General features: G+C 38.5%; 1 protein-coding gene across 4 annotated transcripts in view; it reads right to left on the bottom strand.

Annotated features, from left to right (window-relative positions):
• LOC140650776 (guanine nucleotide-binding protein G(q) subunit alpha) overlaps nucleotides 1-26,425 on the bottom strand; it is a 151,468-nt gene that overhangs the window by 60,801 nt on the left and 64,242 nt on the right. For all 4 annotated transcript variants that reach the window (XM_072859516.1, XM_072859517.1, XM_072859519.1 and 1 more), the window contains one exon: nucleotides 741-895. In XM_072859516.1, the coding sequence (XP_072715617.1) occupies nucleotides 741-895 (155 nt within the window). The remainder of the gene's footprint in view (nucleotides 1-740; nucleotides 896-26,425) is intronic.

Raw genomic sequence — 26,425 nt, 5'->3', positions numbered from 1 at the left:
AGAGCAACTGAATTTCTTGGAGCCAACATTTAGACAGTCCTCAGGGTCCAATGTTAAATTCCACATTGTTATTTTATCAGAATCCTGCCGCAAGAGAGTACATGTGCCATTCAAGACCAAGTTTAGTCACATATGCATTTTTATTGTTGTTGATCTATAACAAATAGGATTTAACTTAAAATGCTTTTTTTTCCACCCTTTACAAATTGAAGTCTGTTTTCAGTTATGTGTTTGCCTTCTTGGCAGCCATATTCTTTCAAGATTAGGTCTTGTTTGTACAAAAGAAAGGCAGTTGAACAAAACACAAGAACACTTGCTTGGTACTATTTACCTCAAAAGAGAAAGAGAAAAAGGGAAAGAAAAGGGAAAGGGAAAAAACTGGGAAAACAGATGTTCTAGGGCATTATAATTTTTATGAACTGTATGGAGGTCTACCCTTGATTGCACTTCCCTAGTAATAAACTTAATGTAAGATTTCAAATTATCATAGGGAATGGGAAACAAACACACACATAATACTAAAGTAGATACACTACCTTCCTTACAGTAGCCTTTACATTCAAGTTAAGTGTATGTTTGTGCTGAATATGCACACACACACAGATACTTGTACACACACACACAAAAAAATGTACATGTACGTACACAAAAATATAGTATAAAAAGATAAAAAGTAAGAATTACTTTGTTAGAAAGAACAGAAAATAAGATACAGTTGTTTGTAACCACTATATACTTACTATTTAGTTGAATCCGATAACTGATATTCTCGTCGTCTATCATAACATTCCTGGATTCCAGGGTCATTCCATAAACTTCTTATTGCATCTACATAGGGGTTCTCAAAAGTTGTCACCTTCTCTACATCGACTTCTCGAACTAACTGTGCATGAGCCTAATTTGAAACAAAGAAAACAATAAAATTTACTTCGTTTTCTGTGTTTACAAATAGTTCATATACAGTGAATGTGATTAACAGGAATAATTTTTCAGACTGGCCATCTCACCAATGTGAGGTTATGAATGAATGATGATAAGGTGTGTTCAAACTAAGAAAAATAGTAATAGGGATGGTATGAGAGAAGGTGAATTAATAAATGTGTATATGGGCCCTTATTTCAGAATAAGCTTATCCTAATCCAGTATTATTTAGCTGAAATGGATAAAATGTTTACATTAAAATTTATATTTAATTAAGCTAATTTTTAAGAAAGCTTTCATTTTTCAGGTACAATTTTAGGGCATATAATATACCTGCTTTTTAAATGATAACCAGTTAACCAACTTGGCAGAGTTAGACTGATGGGAGCAGAAAGAATGGGGAGGAGGGAGGAAATTTGTCTTTTAAAGAGATTCATTTATATGTACATACACTAAGAGAGAAAAAGTACAGATGAAAACTTAGTCAAGCAAAAAACCCAAGGGATTCTATTCTCAAATCTAGTCTGCATTTCAGACTAGACACATTTCAGCAAGGACACAAACCTCTTTGCATTTTAAATTAGGTAAATGCATACAGAAAGGACTGGTTTTGTTATTTTAAAAGTAATTTATCCTGTTTACACACATACAACCCATCACCCCCCTTTTTAGACAGTCCAGAAGAATGCTACTACTCATTACTTAACAAAATTTTATAGCTGCAATTTATACCTTGTTTACTCACATGGAAATCAAGAACTCTAAGTTCAATGTGAAAAATGTTTGTCTTCGAGCTATGGAGAACATATGCTCTCTATTATAAGAACCCAAGTCTCCAAGTTCTAACAAAGTATATTTTCTTCTGGAACATCACGTCCACCCATCCCAAAACTGGACAAATCATGAAGGGTCTCTACTGTCTCACAACAAAATAACAAAAAAATGGTATTCTACTAAGCACAAGCCAATAACCTTGTGAAACAGGAAGATTTTTTTTTTCCAAAAGATTTTATATTTTTTTTCTCAAGCTCAGTTATGTGTTCAATTTTCTTTGTATTCTTCCAAAAGAACGATGCCCCAAGCATTTGTTCACTACTTATGACAAACTGATACAACAATATATTCAGATTTTTTTTAAAATTGTTCTTGAGCTCTGAAATTATGGCCAGCTGATATCAAAATGCTAACAGAGGTAAAAGACTGACTCAATATTCAAAAGTTGCTCTTAAGCTTTCATCAGAAATTCATCATAACTGAAATATTTCTCTAACAGTTCTCTAAACATTCTCTAACAGGTGCTCAAGTATTCTACATCAGCAGTACAGATAATCATAAAAGGTAATTACTTTATTCAGTTATCCATTTAGACATATAATTACTACAAAATAGTCCAAGATTTTAAATTGTTTTATTTACCAGTTCTGTATGTCCTGCCCTACAACTAATATGACTTTGCACTATGTGGCAAAACTTCTGAAATAAACCCCGACATATGCCAATGAGTTGTATCCATCAGAAATCTAATTCAGCCTTTTTAAAATAAACGTTATTTCCCCAGTGAACGCTGTTTCTGGTTCCCTGGGATTTGCTTGGGTAGACTCATGACAACTTGTACCCTACTGAAATACAGCTCTTCACAACAATGCTTCTTTTCTTAAAAAAAAAAGTAATAACCCTTCACACAGATTTCAAGTCTTTATGTTACATCTAGGCTATGTCTTCTTGTTCCCCAGAGGTACTATACTTTCCTGTAGATTACAATTTTTCTTTCTTTCTCTGAGTCTTTGTCATTCAGTATCTTTTACTGGCTTCTAATTTCTGGTCAAAGAGACAGAGATCTAAATACAGGATCTCATCTATTGGCTTAATTATTTTCTCATTTGCTCTGGTAAAAGCCAAAAGTAATTCTACTGAAACCTAATGAGATGCAGAAGCATAAATTTAATGCAGAAAAAGACTTAATCATGCATGATGTGTGGTGTCACTACTGCTAATTACTGGTTTTAGTTTCCTTCCACTAATATAATATCAATTCTGGAACATTACTTTTGATGTTAGCACTCAAATTGCTTGCATGAAAAATCTGAGGACTCATCATTCATCCAGTTTCTGCAGTATAAACTTTATCCAGTACTTCTTAGTCTTCACTGATACTTTTTGCTGTACCCAAAAATAGACATTACTTGAAACAAAATAGTAAAGCTGCTGCCCCTTAGAAAATTGTACCTTCTGAGATTTCTTTCTTTTGGAACACCAATAATTGCTATCAAAGCAGTGAAACAAACAAACAAACAAACAAGATAAAACTGAAGGATTCTGCAAGTACCACCAAATTCAAACTGGTAATTAACATGTAATTACTAGTTAAGATGTAATGTTCTACAAACAAAATCTAGATGGTGTAACTGACTTTTCAGTCTGATACACTTTTGACATCAGCAAAGAACAACATTTTCCATGTCCTTCTGAGGATATAAGAATACTTGTAACAATTTGCGCGTTATTTGCCACAGATCTTATAAAAACATTCATTCAATTATCTTTAGCAAATCACATCAATCTTCAATTTTTAAGAGTTTCTTCCTTGATTTCTACAAGTATTAAAAAAAAATTATCCCAGACAAAGAAAACTGGAATTTCCTGGAATACCATTAGATTCTGAAACCAGGAAATCTGAGTGTTAGAGGATACCAAAATAGCTATCTTCTTTTCTCCTTCTTCATCATTCCCCTCAGAAAATTATTGTCAGTGTTAAAAACTAATTCTGAGCTTGAAAAACATTATAGTTTTATACTGGTCTTTCTGGCAATGCTCTTTTCCACATAATTGCTATTAAAAATAAGTATATTTTTTTAATCTCTAGGGTCCATAATGTTAGTTTTCTACCTATTATCTTCTAATTTTTTGAAAGCACTGATGTTCCTCAGTGACTAAGTGGGCCAGCAAATTGATCTGTTCCCATAGTCTCTCCATACATGCACCAACCTTTTGGAATCTTACCACAGTGGTTACAGTCAATGTTGGAGCAAGCTTGGAAAAAAGTTCAAATTTTTATATTCCTTTTGATATTGTCTCTGTAATTTTTTCAAACTAGCTTTCTAACCTACCAGAAAGATTTATGAGGGAGACATTGACAAACGCAGTCTATTTAAAAAAACATTCCTCTTCTGACCTTAAATCTACAGAAGAAAGCAATATGCTTGAGATGCAGTAGGCAAGGTTGTTTCATATCAATGGTCTGTGTGGACTAGCCGATTTTAAGATGCCCATTTAGAGAATCTCTCTCACATGGGAAAAATATATCTTAGCAAATATTTTCCATTTTGTAACAGGATTTCCCAAACCTATAAGAAAGGTTGTAGTGCTTGGCCTGTCAGTAACTAAATCATCAAGTACAGTGATATTAGGTAGGTCTGGATGTTATAATTCACATAGACTGCATAATTGACAGCAATGGCATGAGATCAGATCCAAGCAGTCTGGGAGCTGAATGGAAGTCAGTACAAAAAGCCATCATCATGACCATGAATTTGTCTCTCTTGTCTTGAGAGGACTAAAACCCCAAAGTGATTCATTTCTTGAGAACCTGCACATAATTGAAACAGGTGTAACATTCAAGGAGAGTAATAGTAGGCTATATTTCACTGTCTTGAACAAGTAACAGATGGGGGATGTGTTCCTTACCTGAATGTATCAGAAATCATAAATCTCTGAAGATCAGTCCAAGGTAGGAAAATGCTTTTACATAGCAGCCTGAGAGAACTAATTTGGAAGAGGACTGTAGAGAGGTAGTTGCTTCCTTTGAGCAACCCTGAAGCGCAGAATGGATTAGGCTAAACAGAAAGAGGTTTCATGGTGTGCTACACTGAAGAACTATATTTAAATTAATAAAATGCATTGTGAATTGCTGGAAGGAGGCTTGGTACAATGCTAATCATCCTGTAGTTATTGAAAAAGGTCAATAGAGTATCAAAACTGCCTAAATAAGAATTTATCCTCCTTTCCTATTTTATATTCTAACTTTTGAGTAGGAAAAATAGCATATGCTCTTTGAAAAAGAATTCCACAGACACATAACAGAATCTAAAAATTTGAGTTTGCAATAAAGAATATTTTTGTTGTTACTGTTCATTGTCTGTAAAATGTTTAGAATAATGAGTCCTAACCCATGACTCATGGGCTCTACAGTAAAACAATAAATAAGGATTTAAACAAAATATCTTGTGACTTAAGTTTGAAAATGACTCAGTTCAAAATGTATCATTAAACTCTACCTGTAATACTTTTATATAAGAAAACACTGGAATAACGGAAGAAAAAAAGTCACGTCTACACCTATGATATTTCTTTTTTATTTTTAATAGGGCTCAGAGAAAGCTTACAGAATAGCTGAATAAATCAGAAATTTATTTCTACACTGAAATCAGTGCCCTGAATTTTCCTGATTTCTTATTTACTTTTAAGTTGCATCAGACACAAAGACAATAAACACTATGCCACATTGCAGGGCAAAAAAGGGGTGTGACTGTTTTGTCACTTACTCTCCAGGTTTCCCATTTCCCATATATAAACTTCAGGTTGCCTGACTATCACTTAAGCTGTTGCCTAACAAATAAAAGAAACAAAAATTTATCAAAATGTTCATTACTGTTATTTTGATGGAATATCTAATTGTAAAGGCCTGAATTATCACTTTTGTCTCTATTAACCCCTTCCCTCCCAAAACCCCATATCCATAAGAATATTTCCATTAACTGAAACAACTTCTTCAACAAATGCTGTTGGCAATCAACCTCTATAGAAAAAAACAGGTTTGCAAAACAAAACAGGAAGAAAAAGAGAACTGAAGCATCCATAAGCAATATACTCTCTACTAAGAGGACAAACAGGCAGATGAAATTAAATGAATCAGTCTTTCCGTGATCTTAGATAACTTCAACTGTTAAAGTCTCTGCTATCTCTTTCTCTCAAAAGAAGGCTAGATTTTGGATGCGCATCCAAATTCTATTGTTTGTGGTAAGTCTAAGCAGAGCAATTTACAAAAAAACTCTGAAAAGAGAATCGATAAATCCATTCAATATGATAAAAATCTTCCTGAATTGACAACTCTACAAAGCAAATATTGACATTTAGATTTTGTATTATATAATATAGTATTTTTTACCAAAAAATCTCAAAACACTTTACAAAGGTCATAAATACCACTAGGAAGTGCAGTTATATAAAATTATCACAACACACAGCTCAATCATTTTCACTGATGAAAGCATAAACCTATTAGTGTCCAAATAACAGTAATTATTACTTTATTATTATTACATCTCAGATGATTAATTACAAGAATAAAAGGAGTGTCATTTACCATTATGAAAAACCTTTGGTAAATACAAACTGATGAAAAGGCACAAAAAGGTATTTCTCAAACATAAGACAAAACTATTTTCTAGTGACTACTAGATCCATTATCATAAAATGTCAACAGTACAGGTATATACATAACTCATAATGAACTTGGTTTCAGTCCTGTAGAAGACAATTGCTGTCAACTTGAAATGCTAAAAACTGTTTTATAAATATTTCTATGTTACTCACACAATACAAAACCTGATCTACCTACATTACTAGTCATAGAAATACTAAATGACATAATATACCATGCTACTCGAATACCCACACATAAACACACACACACAGGTTGCTATACATCCCTAAATACAAAAATACACTTTGTCTAAACAATCAGTTCAGTTTAAGGAAATGTATCTGTGCATATATGAAGAAAGTTTTCCTTTGAGTAACAAGTTTCGCAGATAGAATACAATGTATGCTATAGCTTACTTGCTGCTTGTGGAAAGAACTAAGTTTGTCTCAGACAGTCAGAGAATACTCTGTTCTTTGAAGTTGAAACATAGCTTTCTATACCTAAGATAATTCAGTCCCAGTTTCCTAATGTACAAGTTGTCTTTAAAAGGGTTTGAAGGAAAAATAAAAATTTCTTTTGTTGCAAGACCCAGGAAGCTCCCCCATCAAACCCATGACACTCCCTTTCATCTTTCTGTCAGTATTTGTTTATATTTCCTCTTCTTTGTTTTTCAGGACAGCTTTCTGTTCTTCACTGCTCAAAGAAAGTTTTTCATTTTGCTATAGTTTACTATTTAAGTGTACTATTTAAAGAGAAGTGTTTTAGAACACCATGGCTCCAGGATGGGAAAGACGGTAATTCTGAGATAGAATTATATATTCTCATCATTCCCTCTAACCAAAACACCATAGAATTCTACATATTCCAACAGATACACCAGAGAGCTGTGCTGCCATTCAGAGGGACCTTGACAGGCTGGAGAAATGGGCAGGCAGGAACCTCATGAAGTTCAACAAGGGGAAATGCCAAGTCCTCCATCTGGGGAGGAATAACCCCACGCACCAATATATGCTAGGGGCCGACCAGCTGGAAAGCAGCTCTGCAGAGAAGGCCCTGGGGGTCCTGGTGGACACCAAGCTGACCACGAGCCAGCAATGCACCCGTGCGACAAAGAAGGCCAACAGCCTCCTGGGCTGCATTTGGAAGAGCATTGCCAGCAGGTGGAGGGGGGTAATCCCTCCTCTCTAGTCAGCATTGGTAAGGCTGCACTGAAGAATACCGTGCCCATTTCTGGGCTCCCCAGTACAAGAAAGATATGGACTTACTGGAGCGAGTCCAGCACAGGGCCACAAAGATGATTAAGGGACTGTAGCATCTTGCATATGGGAGAACTGGGATTGTTCAGCCTGGAGAAGGGAAGGCTCAGGGGGAATCTTACCAATGTGTATAAACACTTCATGGGAGGGAATGAAGAAAAGGGAGCCAGAATCTTCTCAGTAGTGCCCACTGACAGGACAAGAGGACACATGGACACATGAAAAGGACACATGAAGTTCCATCCAAACACAAGAAAACACTTTACTCATTATTTATGTCGTGTTAGGAGGCTAGATATTCTGCCCTGCAATTGCTCAAGACAATGTGCATATTTAAACATGCTATTCTATTATTGCCACTTCAGCCGATGCCTTAAAAAAACTGTACATGCAATGGTGTTGTAATTGTGAACAAAGGAATAGCTTCCACTTCATTGATAATGGAATTCAGTACAGTCCATTTATATACATTAAGTACTTGATTAGGACCTTATTCCATTAATTCAACAAGTTTAGTTTGTTTTCCATGGTTTGCCTAGTTTTACTTTGAAGAAAATAGAGCAACAAGTAAATTTCAGACCCTGTAAGTAAGAAGCGATCCAGACTGCTGAGTTCCAAAGTTCTTTTACTACGTATTTTAAAATATGAGTCTTGTTTTGACTTGTTTTCAAAATGTTACTTTAACCACCAAATTTTCATAGGTTTTTACCAGAACCTTTTACCAGAAAAAGGAGCGTCAAAATTATGGGATTAACATTCTGGTTCAGATAAATCCTTAAGATCCTTAAGGAAGTAGTGGAAGGTCTTGGTGAAGAAACCCTTACTGAAGTTTTGAAGGAGTTTGAGATTAATTGCAGCATTTGGGTTGTAACATTGATAATTTAAACAATCTGAACATAAAACTAAATCCAATTCTTCTCTTGGACGCAGTCACTAGCAACAATCTTACAAGCCTCATGAAGTCCTCACAATTAGTAACTGAAAAGCCCAAGTGCTAAAATCTTTTTCAAGTGGTAAAATCTATTTAAAATTTAAAACAAATCTGCAATGACAGAAACAGACTTAAAAACATTTCAGGTTTGAATCAACATAAGAAAGAATTTACAACAAAATCTTCACCCCCAACAGTTATTGTAGCTAACATAAATAATGCAAATTACTACTCTGTCTATATAAAAACAGTATTATCAATAAACATTTTCATAAAAATATCCAAGCATGCATATACAATCAGGTTTTCAGAAAAAATATCAGCATCCTGGATAATTTTTTTTTTTTTTTTTTTTTAAGATCTGCTCTTAATCTAACATCTTCAAACAAATGTTCAAACAAATAATTATGATACGGACACATAAGCAATCATACCATTGTTTCTCGAGCTAGCTACACCAGTAGTACATACATGACAAAAATGAGCACTGCTGGACTGCTTCTTAGTGTTACTCCAGTTGAAAGCCCAGAAAAATGTCACTAAAACTACTGTAGCAAGCTGTATGGAGCAAAATAGACAATACAAAGATAGAGCTGGAGCTAGAAAAATGAGAGAGCTCTCTCTATATTCAGACAGTATAACCTAGGGCAGACTTGGAACTGCTTTAAACAACAGTAAGCAGAGAACGATGCCAGCCCCAGTCAGGGATGCCTTTTTCAGTCCACCGTGCTTCCTCATCATGCATACTGTTCAATAGCACGTGCCTGAAAAACTGGTCACCAGGTAACAGGTATCAAAAGGCATACTGGACCACAGTATATAACATGGAAACAAACAAACCAAAAACGTGCCCTCCCAATCCTTCCCAAAGCGCATCCTGCATCTACTTTGCCCACAGAAAAAAAAAAATAAATCTGGAAACCAATAGGGGTGTTGTGGTTTAGCCCCAGTCGGCAATTCAGTACCACACAGCCACTCGCTCATCCTCCCCCCCCGATGGGATGGGGGAGAGAATCAGAAGAGCAAAAGTAAGAAAACTCGTGGGTTGAGATAAGAACAGTTTAATAATTGGAACAAAATAATAATAATAACAATAAATAATAATGAGAAAAAAAAAAAAGAGAGAGAGAGAGAACGGAACAAAACCCAAGGGAAACAAAAAAGTGATACACCTGTTCACCACCCGCTGACCGATGCTCAGCCAGTCCCCGAGCAGCGATCGCTGTCCCCAGCCAACTCCCCTCAAGTTTATATACTGAGCATGATGCCATATGGTATGGAATAGCCCTTTGGTCAGTTTGGATATACTATATTGGCTGTGCCCCCTCCCAGCTTCTTATGCACCTGGCAGAGCATGGGAAGCTGAAAAGTCCTTGACTAGCGTAAACACCCCTTAGCAACAGCCAAACCATTAGCGTGTTATCAATATTATTCTCACACTAAAATCCAAAACACAACACTATACCAGCTACTAGGAAGAAAATTAACTCTATCCCAGCCGAATCCAGGACAGTATCCATACCCTTATTCTATACCATCTACGTCATGCCCAGGTCCTACCCTTTCCAATACATTCCAATTAATCACCACCACTTTCCCTGTCTTTTGATATATACACACAGATATCATTCCCTTGGTCTATAGGCCATCCCTCTAAAATGTCTGTCGAGTTCATTTAGTCCATGACTTTGGGCTCCATCTGTCATAACAGTCTTTCAGGGCAGGAGAGATGGTGTGTGGTGTTGGATTGTTGCATGCTGAAGCCAGTTCTGGTTCCATCACTGCTGCACTTTGCTTGGTTTCATCACAGTTCATTCTTCATTAATCTGGGTGATTCTTACTGAAATACCATTGATATGGCATATAGCAACCACAGAAGTAATGACATACAGTATTATATAACAATTAATATCATACCATTTAGTTCATTGGCTATTCTCACCCAAAATCAAATCCCCTTGAGGTACACAGCAGACTTCCCCATTACCCACCAAGTGCACCCAGGTCCTTGAGCAAAAGCAATCCCACTAATGGGTTTTCCTTTGCCCGAGGCAGGAGAAACCCAGACTGTCTTCCCCAGCATGTTTTTTATGTGCACTACAGGGACCTTATCTCCTTCTACAGTTCGTAAAAGTTTTGACTGGGCAGGGCCAGCTCGATTGGCAGATCCCCTCGTGTTGACTAACCAGGTGGCCTTTGCTAAATGTGTATCCCAATGTTTGAATGTCCCACCACCCATTGCTCTCAGTGTAGTCTTTAACAGTCCATTGTATCATTCGATTTTCCCAGAGGCTGGTGCACGATAGGGGATGTGATATACCCACTCAATGCCATGCTCTTTGGCCCAGGTGTCTATGAGGTTGTTTCAAAAATGAGTCCCACTGTCTGACTCAGTTCTCTCTGGGGTGCCATGTCGCCATAAGACTTGCTTTTCAAGGCCCAGGATAGTGTTCCGGGCGGTGGCATGGGGTACAGGATATGTTTCCAGGCATCCAGTGGTTGCTTCCACCATTGTAAGCACATGGCGCTTGCCTTGGAGGATTTGTGGGAGCGTGACAGAATCCATCTGCCAGGCCTCCCCATATTGATATTTCAGCCATCGCCCTCCATACCACAGAGGCTTTAACCGCTTGGCTTGTTTAATTGCAGCGCATGTTTCACATTCATGGATAACCTGTGCAATAGTGTCCATGGTCAAGTCCACCCCTCGATCATGAGCCCATCTATATGTTGCATCTCTTCCTTGATGGCCTGAGGTATCATGGGCCCACCAAGCTATAAATAATTCACCCTTATGTTGCCAGTCCAGATCCACCTGAGCCACTTCAATCTGAGCAGCCTGATCCACCTGCTGGTTGTTTTGATGTTCTTCAGTGGCCCCACTCTTGGGTATGTGAGCATCTACGTGACATACTTTTACAACCAGGTTCCCTACCTGGGCAGCAATATCTTGCCACAATGCTGCAGCCCAGATGGGTTTGCCTCTGCGCTGCCAATTGTTCTGCTTCCATTGCTGTAACCACCCCCACAGGGCATTTGCCACCATCCATGAGTCAGTACAGAGATAGAGCACTGGCCACTTGTCTCGTTCAGCAATGTCTAAAGCCAGCTGAATGGCTTTTACTTCTGCAAATTATCTCGATTCACCATCTCCTTCAGCAGTTTCTACATCTTGTCGTATAGGACTCCATACAGCAGCTTTCCATCGCCGATGCTTTCCTACAATACGACAGGACCCATCAGTGAACAGTGCATATTGCTTCTCAGGTTCTGGTAGTTTATTGTACACTGAGGCCTCCTCAGCACGCATCACCTCCTTCTCCTCTGGCGATATTCCGAAATCTTTGCCTTCTGGCCACTCCACGATTACTTCTAATATTCCTGGGCGACTGGGGTTTCCTATCCAAGCCCGTTGTGTGATCAGTGGGACCCACTTACTCCACATAGCATCAGTTGCATGATGTGTAGAGGGGACACTCCCTTTGAACATCCAGCCCAGCACCAGCAGCCGGGGTGCCAGGAGGAGCTGTGCTTCAGTACCAACCACTTCCGAAGCAGCTCAAACCCCTTCATATGCTGCCAATATCTCTTTTTCAGTTGGAGTATAGCAGACCTTGGATCATCTGTATCCCCGACTCCAAAACCCTAGGGGTCGACCTCGAGTCTCCCCGGGTGCCTGGAGAAAAGGAGGCTCAGGGGAGACCTTATCGCTCTCTACAACTACCTGAAAGGAGGTTGTAGAGAGGTGGGGGCCGGTCTCTTCTCCCAGGTAACAAGTGATAGGACGAGAGGAAATGGCCTCAAGTTGCGCCAGGGGAGGTTTAGACTGGATATTAGGAAATTTTACTTCACTGAAAGGGTTGTCAAGCACTGGAACAGGCTGCCCCGGGAAGTGGTTGAGTCGCCATCCCTGGAAGTATTTAAAAGACGTTTGGATGAGGTGCTTAGGGACATGGTATAGTGGTGGTCTTGGAAGTGTTAGCTTTACGGTTGGACTCGATGATCTTAAAGGTCTTTTCCAACCTATACGATTCTGTGGTGCTTTCTGCCAGAGGTTCCAAGTAGGGCCATTCTCCCCAGCTGCCATGTAGAGCACATTTTTTACGTCTTGCCCTGCCCGGACTGGCCCAAGGGCTACTGCATGAACTATCTCCTGTTTAATTTGTTCAAAGGCTTGTCATTGCTCAGGGCCCCATCCGACACTGTTCTTTTTTTGCGTCACTTGATAGAGAGGGCTTACAATCAGACTGTAATTTGGAATATGCATTCTCCAGAAACCCACAATGCCTAAGAAAGCTTGTGTTTCCTTTCTGCTAGTTGGTGGAGACATGGCTGTTATTTTGTTGATCACATCCATTGGGATCTGATGATGTCCATCTTGCCATTTTATTCCTAAAAACTGGATCTCCTGTGCAGGTCCCTTGACCTTGCTTTGTTTCATGGCAGAACCAGCTTTCAGGAGGATTTGGACTATTTCCTTCCCTTTCTCAGAAACTTCTGCTGCTGTATTGCCCCACACGATGATGTCATCAATGTACTGCAGATGTTCTGGAGCTTCACCCTGTTCCAGTGCAGTCTGGATCAGTCCATGGCAAATGGTAGGGCTGTGTTTCCACCCCTGGGGCAATCGATTCCAAGTGTACTGAACGCCCCTCCAAGTGAAAGCAAACTGCGGCCTGCACTCTGCTGCCAAAGGGATTGAGAAAAATGCATTAGCAATATCAATTGTAGCATACCACTTGGCTGCTTTTGACTCCAGTTCGTATTGCAGTTCTAGCAAGTCAGGCACGGCAGCACTCAGGTGCGGCGTGACTTCATTCAGGCCACGATAGTCTACTGTCAGTCTCCACTCTCCATTAGACTTTTGCACTGGCCATATAGGACTGTTAAAAGGTGAACGAGTCTTGCTGATCACTCCTTGGCTCTCCAGTCGACAAATCAGCTTATGGATGGGCAAGATAGACACCTGTTTAATTTCCTCCGTCTCCAAGGCAGCTATACCAAAAGCCCACCGGTACCCTTTTGGGTCCTTGAAATACCCTCTCCTCAGGTAGTCTATGCCAAGGATGCACAGAGCCTCTGGGCCAGTCACAATGGGGTGCTTTTGCCACTCATTCCCAGTTAGGCTCACTTCGGCCTCCAATACAGTCAGCTGTTGGGGTCCCCCTGTCACTCCAGAAATACAGATGGGTTCTGCCCCTGTATAGCTTGATGGCATTAGGGTACACTGTGCACCGGTGTCCACTACAGCCTTATACTCCTGTGGGTCTGATGTGCCAGGCCATTGAACACACACAGTCCAGTAAACCCAGTTGTCCCTTTCCTCCACCTGGCTGGAGGCAGGGCCCCCCTAGTCCTGCTCATAGTATTCATTACCCACTTGTTGTACATAGGAGTCAGGAGTTTCTTCATTAAAATCAGGAGTAAGATCAGCCCTTTTACTCTGTCTGGGGAACTGCCCACTGGAAACCGGAGCAGCAATTTTCCTGGAAGAACCCCCTTTGGTGATTGTTTTTCCTTGCAACTCACGTACCCGTGCCTCTAGGGTCGAGGTAGGTTTTTCCATCCTACTTCCTCATGTCCTCTCCATGGTCATGCAGGTAAAACCACAGGATGCCCGTGGTGTGTACCCTCTATATCCTCTCTCTTGAGCAGAAGAACGCTGACTCCTAATAGCTGAGATACTGGTCCGTACAGGTGGAAAGTAGGACCTATCTTCTTCGAGTTGCTGGACCTTCCGGGACAGTTTCTCCACAGCCGAGACAAGGGAGGAAGAGAGACTGTCTTCATATTCCCGGAGCTGGCTAGCCACTTCATCCACTGTTGGACCCTCTCCGTCTTTCTAGGTCAGTATTGCCAATGAGTTGGCACACAACGATGGTGCGTTCCGTACCAACTTCCTCCACATGGGTCGTGTGCACTGGATCTCATCTGGATTTTTGGGTAACCGCTCGTTGCTCAGGTCACCATAAATCACCTCCAGCACAGCTAATTCCCTCAGGTACTGGATACCTTTCTCCATGGTGGTCCACTTGCCTGGGTGACATATAACATCTTCCTTGAAGGGATATCTTTCCTTCATAGCTGACAGGAGTCGCCTCCAGAGGCTGAGGGCTGGTGTCCCTTTTCCAATCAATTTGTCAATGCCCCCTTCCCTAGAAAGGGATCCCAGCTGTTTGGCTTCCTTACCCTCTAATTCCAGGCTACTGGCCCTGTTATCCCAGCATCGGAGCAGCCAGGAGACAACATGCTCGCCTGAATGACGGCTGAAATCTTTTGGCATATCTGACAGCTCACTCAGGGATAGGGATTGGGTAGTTTCTGTCTCATCCACAAGTTCTTCCTCTCCTTGTGATGGCCCTGCTCTTTCATCTTCCCTTTCTAAATGAGCTGACTTTCCCTTCCAGGATTTCTTCTTGTGTATAGGGGCGAACGATACTGACACGGGTTGGTTCCCTGGTTGAACCACGTTTTCTGTTGCAAGAGGGGCTGGAATGACCACAGTGCCTGTCGCAAAGGGGGCTGGAATAGCCGCAGTGCCTGTCACAGAGTGGTCCGGAATAGCTGCAGTGCCTGTCGCAGAGGGGGCCAGAGAAGCCGCAGTGCCTGTCGCAGAGGGGGCCAGAGAAGCCGCAGTGCCTGTCATTTTGTCACCAGATCCTTGAGGGTTCTGAATAGTGTTGAACAGGGCTCAGTAGGCATGGGCCAGGCCCCAGCACGTTGCAGTGATTTGTGTCTCCCTAGAATTGTCAGGGTGACAGCATACTTTTTCCAAATATTCTACTAATTTTTCAGGATTCTGCGCTTGTTCAGGGGTGAAGTTCCAAAACACTGGAGGTGCCCACCTTCCTAGGTGTTTGCCCATGCTATCCCACACACCCTGCCACTCATAACTATCCAGCCTTGGGGCACATCTCTGGATGATATTCTTAAATTGCTTACTAATCTTGGACAAGATCAAAACAATATTCCCAAGCAATACTAATAGATGTATCTTAACTACCCAAGGATGTTCAAGGCACTGAAAAGTTATTGTAACAAAGGAGGAAACATTGCAGAAAAAAGTAGCGAAGGTGCCATTCTGCATTTCCTCCATAAAAAACCTCTCAGAGGAAGAAGTATCATTGCTAATTGTCTCCATGAGGTGGTACCCGAAGTACAGTAATGGTTTCAGTACAGCACTTAGATACCAAAATAAACCCAAGGTCACTGTTTTAATAACAGATCTCACAGGCAAAACATCACTAATCACTGCAGAGCACAGCAAACTGTAAAAAACAACACCGATCTTTAACATGTACAGCAAAAAAATGAGCATGGTGCAGATCAGGTAAACCAATATCGAGAACAGATGAATCAATATTGTGGCCTGCGACTAACAGACCTAAATTCCTTAACATGCTCTGGTTAATCTGTTATTATCTCAAACCCTTCAAGCCCCACGTTGGGCACCAAAAAAAGGACTGTTGTGGTTTAGCCCCAGTTGGCAACTAAGTACCACACAGCTGCTCGCTCACCCTCCCCCCCCCCCCGGTGGGATGGGGGAGAGAATCGGGAAGAGCAAAAGTAAGAAAACTTGTGGGTTGAGATAAGAACAGTTTAATAATTGGAACAAAATAATAATAATAATAAAAAATTGTAATGAGAAGGAAAACAACAAGAGAGAGGAACAAAACCCAGGGGAAAAAAAAACAAGTGATACAACCGCTCACCACCCGCCAACCGACACCCAGACAGTCCCCGAGCAGCGATCACTACCCCCCAGCCAACTGCCCCCAGTTTATATACTGAGCATGACATCATATGGCATAGAATAGCCCTTTGACCAGTTTGGATCAACTATCCTGGCTGTGCCCCCTCCCAGCTTCTTGTGCACCTGGCAGAGCATGGGAAGCTGAATAGTCCTTGACCAGTGTAAACACCACTTAGCAACAGCCAAAACATCAGTGTGTTATCACTATTATTCTCATACTAAAATCCAAAACACAGCACTATACCAGCTACTAGGAAGAAAATTATCCCTATCCAAGAAGAAACCAGGACAAGGGTTTAATAATAAATTGAATTGCCAATCTCTCTACATCTCTACAGTGACTTCACAAGAAGGTAGGATAAATCACTATTTTTTTTTTTTAATTAAAACTAATCCTTCTTCTATTTTACATGCATCACGGGTTTTAAGAGCTTTATAGCAAGCTTCATGTCCCTAGCACCTGGTTCTGAAGAATGGTGTTCAGTATTAGTATTGTAAATAATGGCAATTTTTTCTGCAGTATTATTTTAATATAGTGATATAGTTGGCGTTATTGAAGATAATGTTATGCAAACACAGACACACTCAAACTTTCATTCCATTTTCAAGTGAAATAAGTGGCTGTACTTGACAAACCCTGAAGAATCCACTGCTTCAGTGAACCATTGCAATACAATAGTGAATGCATTTTAAAAAAAGTCTGTGAATTCTCACCTAAGAAGCATACACATGCACAGAACTCCTCCTGAGCCTCACTCCTGTACAAAGCCTGAATGCATCTTCCAGAATAGGTGTTTTTAAGGATCAGAGGAGTAACAGCTTTGCTTGGCTGCATGGATTTAAATAGCTGGAACTGAAAAAAACTGTATGCCTCTTTGTAGAGTAGAACTTACGGTCAGATGATTCAGGCAGTTCAGATATTCAGCAATCCCATTCAATTGCCTAAACAAAGGAACTGCAGAAGTTTCACTGCCTTTAATATCTAGAGAAGAGCCTAAGATGTATATAGGACAGGCAGAGGGAAACAAATAGCAGATTCTTTTTTAAAAAATTATGCCATCATATCTCTGTTTCAATTTAGAAGAGGAAGTATTGCATTAAAAATAATATTGTACTTATAAATTATCTCAGTTTTACATTTCATAAATATAAGTCAAATAAAAGCACTGCAAAGAGAAGCATTTATTCTCTGTACTTTTAAGCCATATTTTCTTGTGTTTTGAAAGAAAGAGAGTGCCCTCTGATGACTTACACATAGCAAAGAAAGCAATCATTTCAAACTTCAAATAATAAACTTTCAAATAATTTCAAATAAACTTTCAAATTTTAAATAAAACTTCAAATAATAAACTTTCAAATAATTTCAAATAAACTTTCAAATTTTAAATAAAACTTCAAATAATAAACTTTCAAATAATTTCAAATAAACTTTCAAATTTTAAATAAAACTTCAAATAATAAACTTTCAAATTTCAAATAATTTCAATATCAGGATTGGGAGGGTCCCTTTTAAAATAATGAATTATTCCAGTGGGAATTTTCTTCTGAAAAAATTGCATCAAACTTAAATGGCTGCATTTATGTGTTTTCTAACCAAGATGATTGTCTTTCTAAACAATTACCTCATTTTTTGGAAATAAACTCTGAAAATTAGCTTCAGACTTATCCTAGGCATGTAAAGCTACATATTATCTGATCACCTGCTTCTTTCGGGTGCTTTCCCTAATCCCTTTATGCAAGCATTTGTCTAGAGTAAAGAATTGGCAGTACTGAATAAATGGTAAAATTTAATCTCAGATGAAAAGCTGTTGTTTTGAACAGGGTCACGGAAGAATGAATTTAGTGTTTTTAAAGATAGCAACCCAACGTTATTTTCTCCAGAGAAACCACAGACATTATATATAGCATAGTGATGAGTAACTATTTGAAATGTGCCTTGAGGGAGATTAAAGTTTTATGTCATGTTTGACATAAAAAAGTGGTAGCTTCTTTATAAATTAGTCATAATCTTTTCATTTCTAGAAACATACCTTATTTCTGCTCTGTCAAATCAGACGCCAAGCAGAGCTCATTTAAAGAAGTACAGCAAAGCACTGCTGACTTGTCTTTCATGGCTTCAGGCAACTACCAGTCTCCTGAAACACTGTGCCAACTTCCATCATTAGGAAGGAGGAAGAAAACTAAATAAAAACACATATTTCCTATTTGCAAAAAAATTCAGTCTTGTTTATGTAAGAGCTTGAAAGCTTCTTCCTGTGTTGCCTGGTGTGTGCAAAATTGATCCATACTCTGACTTAATCAAATTAACATGTGTTTTGAAGTGATTAATTCTGTTTACTAACTAATCAGTATTGACAGGGAAAGGCTGTTATTTAACAGTCATTTGGGAAGGTTTATTTATCTGCTAAAGCATAAATGGAGCATTCTCTCAAGATGTTAGCCAAAACTGGACATGGTCCCTATACAATGGACCATTAGTCATGGAAACAGTTTTTGGAGGGGTTTTTTGTTTGTTTGTTTGTATTATGTTTCTAGTAAGCTCCTGTTTTCAGTGAGTGTTAAATATATATGAAGGAAAGCAAAACTGAGGTTTTTGGAATGAATTTAGATTAAATTAAATCTGGAAGAAGCTTTTGGGAACTGAATAAAAAGGGTAAAAAAGTGACAACATAGTCTATTAAGAAAAACTATGTATTCTCATTATTAGTATAGCAAGATGCCTATACTAAATTGCTTAATCATTCTGTGCAATATACTCTGGAGATTCTCCAGGATGCAACAAGGAGCTGAAGATCTTGGCACAAAGTCAACAGCAAAATACTGACATATTCTATCAGATCTCCTGGAGTCAAAAGGTTCTACTTAGCCACAAATGTTCTGAATCTACCCTCGTAATAATTCTTTCACAAATGCCCAGAGCAGTTTCCCAGAAAATCTGGGAGACAAATTAATCAAGTTAATTTAGGGAAAGTGTTGTTGCAGAAAAGACAGGCTGTTTGTTAAATTCTGCTATCCAGAAAGAAGCATATTAATAGGACCTATCTACTCTGTTCATAAGTACTATCAGAGAGAGACAACTGCTTAAGAAATCAGCATGCAGCTACCACACACACACACAAGCACTTTGAACTAGAATTACAGTTTTAATGCAAATTAAGATTGAACTAGATAGTTAGCAAAATAGCCTGCAAGTCAAAACAGAAGATAGCATTAATTCACCTTAAGGAACAAGAGAGGATTATATTGAAAAAGCCAACAAAACACTATTGACCTGACCCAGTACCAACTGATGTTATTATTAAGATTTCTATTTTTTTCAGTGAGTTTTAAACTTCCCCTCATTAAGAAAATTATCATAATTCCTTTTTGGACCTGGCAAATAAGTATTTTCTTTCAGAAAAATAGGTCAGAAAGTCTTTTGCTCTTTGTAGGTCACCCTCTGTTCAATTTAAGCAGCAAAAAGACAGAAATGTTTTCAGCGTCTGCTCCTGAGTCAGTGCAAAGCTCCAGTATAATAGTGGGGGGGGGAACAAAATCCTACACATGAGAAACAAAAAACTCTGGATAAGAACAGAAGGCTCTGCCTATGCACACTTCCGTGGCTGCTGCTTTGCAGAAGCTGCCTCAGCCTCCTGCACTACACTGTCACAGATATTGCAGTGTTGTGAGGGTCACAAATACTGTTTCAACTCTGACAAGTGGGCTCTGTGCATGATATTTACAAGACCCATTAGTGAAGAAAAAAGTACCAAATGTTTTAAAAATGTGGGCTCTTGAGGAGGAAACAAAAATTTAGAGATCACAGAATCATAGAATAGTTTGAGTTGGAAGGGACCTTTAAAGGTTATCTAATCCAACCCCCCCTGCAATGAGCAGGGACATCTTCAACTAGATCAGGTTGCTCAGAGCCCTGTCCAATCATATTTTGATTCCATAAAGACCAAAGGCTTAACAAGCAGTTTCATCAAATTGAGACAAGCATACATTTCTGGTCAGCCTCTCAATGTTATCAGAGATCTCATTGTTTGTTTTCCTCCCATATAACCTACTAGATTCACAGGAGCCCATGAATTCTGTCCATCAGTCCTGATACATCGTAAATACCACAAGTCCCTATAACTTCATTGCTATGACTGTGAGCAAAGCCTTTGATTTACAAAAAAAAAAAAAAAAATCACAGTGGTTGACTGATACCAACCTTTACACCTACCAAAACCTTTTTCACCTCTACAACTAACAGTATCTTGGGTCTAGCACTAATACATCTATGTCAGTAAATAAATAAATAATGAGTGAATGAGCACTCTAGAAATTACTATCCCTACATGAACCAGATAAATTCCGTAAAGGTCTTACAAAGATCCGGACATTGTGTTTTTCTCCTTGCCTTGATATCACACCATAATGGAAATCCAACTACCATATGTATTTGATGAATGATTACAACTGGTTCAAAAGGCCTAATTACAGGTTTCGTATGCTGAAAAGTGCCCTGCAATCTTCTGTAAGGATTATTCAGTGGCCTTAATTCACATCAAATCTACTTTTATTAATATAACAGAAAATACTTCTACTCAGTACGTTCTCCTGTTGTATGTGCCATAAAAATGTGATGGCAACAAGAAGGAAGAGATGGGAAAGGAAATTACTTCTTTAAAGAGGACATCTTTAAAGAGGACTTCTTTAAAGAGGCAGTGTTATCTCTTACTGTCCTAGGAGTACAATTATAAAAGGAAGGGTGTATATCTTAAAACCAAGAGAAGTATTAAAAATATTCCTAAAACACTATTTTAGAAGCATATTTGAAATGATGCTGCTATATTGGTCTCCCCACTTTTATTCAGAGATTTAATGGGTCAGGTAAATTATTTATTAAAAGTAACTGAGAAACACAGCTCTAATAATATTGGCTATATTTAGATTTTTTTAAATTATTTTTCATGGTAAAGGTACCACCATATTGGCTGTTTTCATATAGAACCCTCTCAAAACCTCATTACAGGTAGGTCCATTTTCAGTATTAAATGTTCAAGCGATGTTCTTGGTACCAAAACAGTAACTTGACTGCTAAACCTTAAAGGCTGCTAGGAGTTCATGCCCCTGAAAAAAAAAAAAAAAAAAAGAGGTTGATAGCATTAGTAGCCCTTTTCTCTTCAACAAGAGGCCTTGCTCAGATTAATTCTAGTCCTTCCTTTCAATATGATAAGTAAATAAAGATGTTAGAACAAGCAACAAGCAGAACGAGTACTCTGGGGAAAAACAAATTACTTATCCAAACATCGGTGGCAGCTTGCCAAGAACTTGTAAGCCATACACAAATCGTAGAATCATAGAATCATTTAGGTTGGAAAAGACCTTTAACATCATAGAGTCCAACCAGAAACCTAACACTGCCAAGTCCACCACTAAACCATGTCCCTAAGTGCCACGTTGACGTCTTTTAAATACCTCCAGGGATGGTGACTCAACCACTTCCCTGGGCAGCCTGTTCCAATGCTTGACAACCCTTTCCGTGAAGAAATTTTTCCTAATATCCAGTCTAAACCTCCCCTGGCACAACTTGAGGCCATTTCCTCTCTTCCTATCACTTGTTACTTGGGAGAAGAGACCGACCCTCACCTCTCTACAACCTCCTTTCAGGTAGTTGTAGAGAGCAATAAGGTCTCCCCTCAGCCTCCGCTTCTCCAGGCTAAACAACCCCAGTTCCCTCAGCCGCTCCTCATAAGACTTCTGCTCTAGACCCTTCACCAGCTTCGTTGCCCTTCTTTGGACACACTCCAGCACCTCAATGTCTCTCTTGTAGTGGGGGGCCCAAAACTAAACACAGTATTCGAGGTGCAGCCTCACCAGTACAAAGAGACAATCAAACAGAGCAGAAGACAGCTGCCCCTAGAAATATTTCTAAACTCTCAGTGCAAACGAAAACATGGAGCTATATTAGGAAACAGCAAATACAGGAAATGGCGTAGAAGGGAACCTAAGATACTTATTAACTACATCATGTCTCAAAATGTGCGCTAGAATATCCCCAAAAGGAACAAACAGGGCAGTGTCCTGGTTTTGGCTGGGATAGAGTTAATTTTCTTCCTAGTAGCTGGTATAGTGCTGTGTTTTGGATTTTAGTATGAGAATAATACTGATAACACACTGATGTTTTGGCTGTTGCTAAGTGGTGTTTACACTGGTCAAGGACTTTTCAGCTTCCCATGCTCTACCAGGCCCACAAGAAGCTGGGAGGGGGCACAGCCAGGATAGTTGATCCAAACTGGCCAAAGGGCTATTCCATACCATATGGCATCATGCTCAGTATATAAACTGGTGGGAGTTGGCCGGGGGGTAGCGATTGCTGCTCAGGGACTGGCTGGGCATTGGTTGGCGGGTGGTGAGTGGTTGTATCACTGTATTTTTTTCTCCTGGGTTTTATTCCTCTCTCACTCTCTTGTTGTTTTCCTTCTCATTACAAATTATTATTATTATTATTATTATTATAATATTCCAATTATTAAACTGTTCTTATCTCAATCCACAAGTTTTCTTACTTTTGCTCTTCCCGATTCTCTCCCCCATCCCACTGGGGGGGAGTGTGAGCAAGCAGCTCTGTGGTACTTAATTGCTGACTGGGGCTAAACCACAACAGGCAGCTACTGTGGCTTGAAGCAGGACCTAGAAAAGAATTGCATTTATTGACTTATCAGAAATATGCACATTTATACTATAAAGAGGATTAAAAAAAATAGAAGAAAAAAAATCAGTGATGGGGAAAACAGAGGCAAGCGAAAAAACCTTTGATATTAAAATTGATTTCCCTGATATCATGCAATATGGATGAAAGGGCATTCTCCATCTTATAACTAGAATCTATCATTTTGGTATTCTAATCTATTAAAAAAAATCATGTCTCTAATTAACAACTGAAATCAGTGATCATGCATTCAGAATAGAGCTCCTTGTCTCTATCACAATTAGCTTGGAGACTAATGTCTAAGTATTTGTACTGCTCAGATGGTGAAAAGAATAGTAGATCATAAAAAACTATCAAGAAAACATATGTAATTGTGTTAATGACATGGTATGCTGCTGGAAGACAGCCTTCTGGTTACTTTGGAGCCAGACAGAAATCTTTTGAAGCCAGCAGAACTATTAAATAGACAAAACATCAAAACTGAACGCTGTCAAGAAAATCAACTAATTCATTCATTCGCATTTCAACACTGAATCCCTATCAATAGTTTGTATTTTTCACCCACACCATGCTCCTGTTTCTGCCCCACACACGCAATCTTCTATTACCCATTACTTCTTTCTTTATTTTCATCTCACATTAAGCAATACTCATCCAGATATACAGGAATAACTGTATATGAACAGCTCTGATTAACACATTGCAATTTTTTAGTTTTGTTTACTGAAGGCCTTATAGATGGGTTGATAAATTTGTCCCCCTTTTAGAAAAACAAATAAAAACTTAATTTGCTACTGCACTGCAAAATTCTTAGCACTCTTTTACTTTCTTGTGAAACTCAGTTCAAGAGCTAGACATTTAACCCTTTATTTCCTTTCAAGCTGCTAAACTGTTATGGATTCTTTTAGACAGCTTGGAAGCCAGCTAGCTTTTATGGTCTTGAACATAGGCTTATCATCAAAAAAGACTTATTTGGAAATAACCAACTTCTTTTCTGGACATAAGAAACATTTAAATTGAGCTCATTCTTTGGCAGTACGAGAGTTTTTACTGACTCACAGGCTTTGCTGGATTCCAAAGCCACATGCATTTATCATGCAGTTCTTAACGAACAGGGTTGAAATAATTGCTTTGAGTTTTTCTCTGGTACATTATACAGGCTGTTTTATATCACAGCTATAGCTCCAGTAAGTGCTATGCTTGCTGCAATTATGCTCACTGATTTATTTTGATATAGAATTAGGTTATTGCTTATAGAGACTATTTTATTTTTTATATTGATATTTGCATTTCTGTGACCCCTTTTGTGAATAGTGACAAATATGGTACCACACCATAAATCTATTTTGAGAATAAATTAAGTACTCCCTATATTTTTCTTCCACTTTTAAAAAATCTTCCTGTATTACTAGGCATTCTAGGTGCCACTCACTATCAAATCAAATGGCTTCTCCACACAAACACTCGGGAAAATTAATCGGAATTCACTTTTAAAAGGTTTATTAAACCACATTACATCATTGTGTAGGCATACTCATTCAGTAAACAGTCCTTCATTCAGATCAGCCTTTGGAAACTAAATCTACTCTTGAAAGGTTTTATTATTATTACAATAAAGAGCTAATCTTTGAGCTCTGCCCTAGTTTGAACCTTGATATAGAGGCATTTGAAATGTTAATACATGAAACATGCTGATGGAGATTGTTAGTTATCCTTTTCTCAATTACTTGGTCCAGGAATGAGAGATTGGAAAAGCCTTCTGTGCGATTTTTGGCCTCTTGAGAATAGGATGGACTAATGCAATTTTCAAGGTCCTAGATTTGCTTCTCTAGAGAAGTACGTTACAATAAATGTTCAGGAGTTTGTAGCTAAATTAGGTCATTTAGATTTATCACTCACTGAACTATATATTCACTCCTGAGTTATATTCGCCTCAAAGAATCACGCAGATGGGAGGCTGCAGGTGGAAAGACTGTAAGTAGTTCTGGCCAACATCACAAAGCATCCCAAATCCTGTTTCACTATGAAAAATAATGGGAGGACGAGGTAACTAGAAATGGTCGGTGTATTGTGTGCCCCTGCTGCAACTTCCACTACAGCAGCCCTTGCCTGCCCACTGACAAAAGAGAAAGATGCAAGAATGACTGTATGGAACATTAATGAGTCAAACACTAAGACAGAAACTTTTGTAATGTCTATTTCCTTTTTTCAGGTTTTTTTTTTGTTTTGGTTTGTTTGGGGTTTTTTTTCTCATGTTAGAAGAAAATATCTGCTAGAAATGAGACATATAAATGGTAATAGAAGAAACTAACTTTTTGGGGTTTTTTTAGGAATGTAATTAGGCCTATGTTGTAAAACATTTTACAGTATTTTATTTTAGTACAATCTCAACAAAATTGTTCAAAATGTGCAATCCTTGGCTGACAGAATTCCAGAGGTGTTCTGATTTCTGACGTCTAAACTACAATAATATCTGAATGAAGAGATTTACAACACAGTTTTTTTGTAAGCATAACAAATTATCTCAAAAGCTGACCTAGGCTAAAGACCTTTTATTAAGAAAACAAAACAAACAAAAAACCCACCACAAATCTTGGTTATTGTTTGCAATTTTTAAAATGAGATCCATTACTATGTCAATATCACTGCTACCTCACTAAACAGAGAACACTAGTTATATATTTATCACACTACTAAAACTTAATTATTTTTGAAAAGTTGAAATCTTTAAATGGGGTTTGCTGTATTAGAAGATATGGACTTACATTATATTTGAAATAGAATTATTTTGTTTTGAAGCAAAATGTACAAGTCTTAAAATTTTTACTTTGTTATTCAGTATGAGTCTTAAGAACTCTCTTCCTGCCACTCTTTATTGAATGAAATGAATTACCGGTGTTCATAGTAGTTATTGGGATCTCTTAAAAGATTCTGCAACTGAAACAGATCCTGCCCCTGTATATGACAAACACCTTTTATGGTATATTATACAACAACAACAACAGAGGGAGATTCAGTGACTCACAGCTTTCTGTAACCATTCAGCAGTATTTAGATTTGACCACGTATATCATACAAAAGATGTACAGTTGAAAAATATCTGGACCTAACTTTGTAAAAAACAAGCCTTTGGTGGCAATGGTGATTTCTTTCATCACATTACCAATTACACAAGGCACTTAAGTCACTGTTGTCTGGTTTGGCTGGAAGAAAAAATGTTATACTATTTATATGCATTATGGTATCTATTATGTAGGAAATACCTTATAGTGTGACATGTATTCTGAAAATAAAATAAAAATACTAAACACAAAAATAAATTTTAAGATGAAAATATTTCTTTTCATTGAGAAGTTACAGTTCCATTTAAATATCTTGGGGCAATTAAGGAAAAAATGTTTTTACTTGTACTAAAATGCAATATTTTAGAAGATAAAAACACATTCCTTCCAAAACTTGC

The sequence above is a fragment of the Ciconia boyciana genome, chromosome 4 (genome assembly GCF_034638445.1).
Source record: "Ciconia boyciana chromosome 4, ASM3463844v1, whole genome shotgun sequence".
NCBI lineage: Eukaryota > Metazoa > Chordata > Aves > Ciconiiformes > Ciconiidae > Ciconia > Ciconia boyciana.
This window is presented reverse-complemented; position numbering and strand designations above follow the sequence as displayed.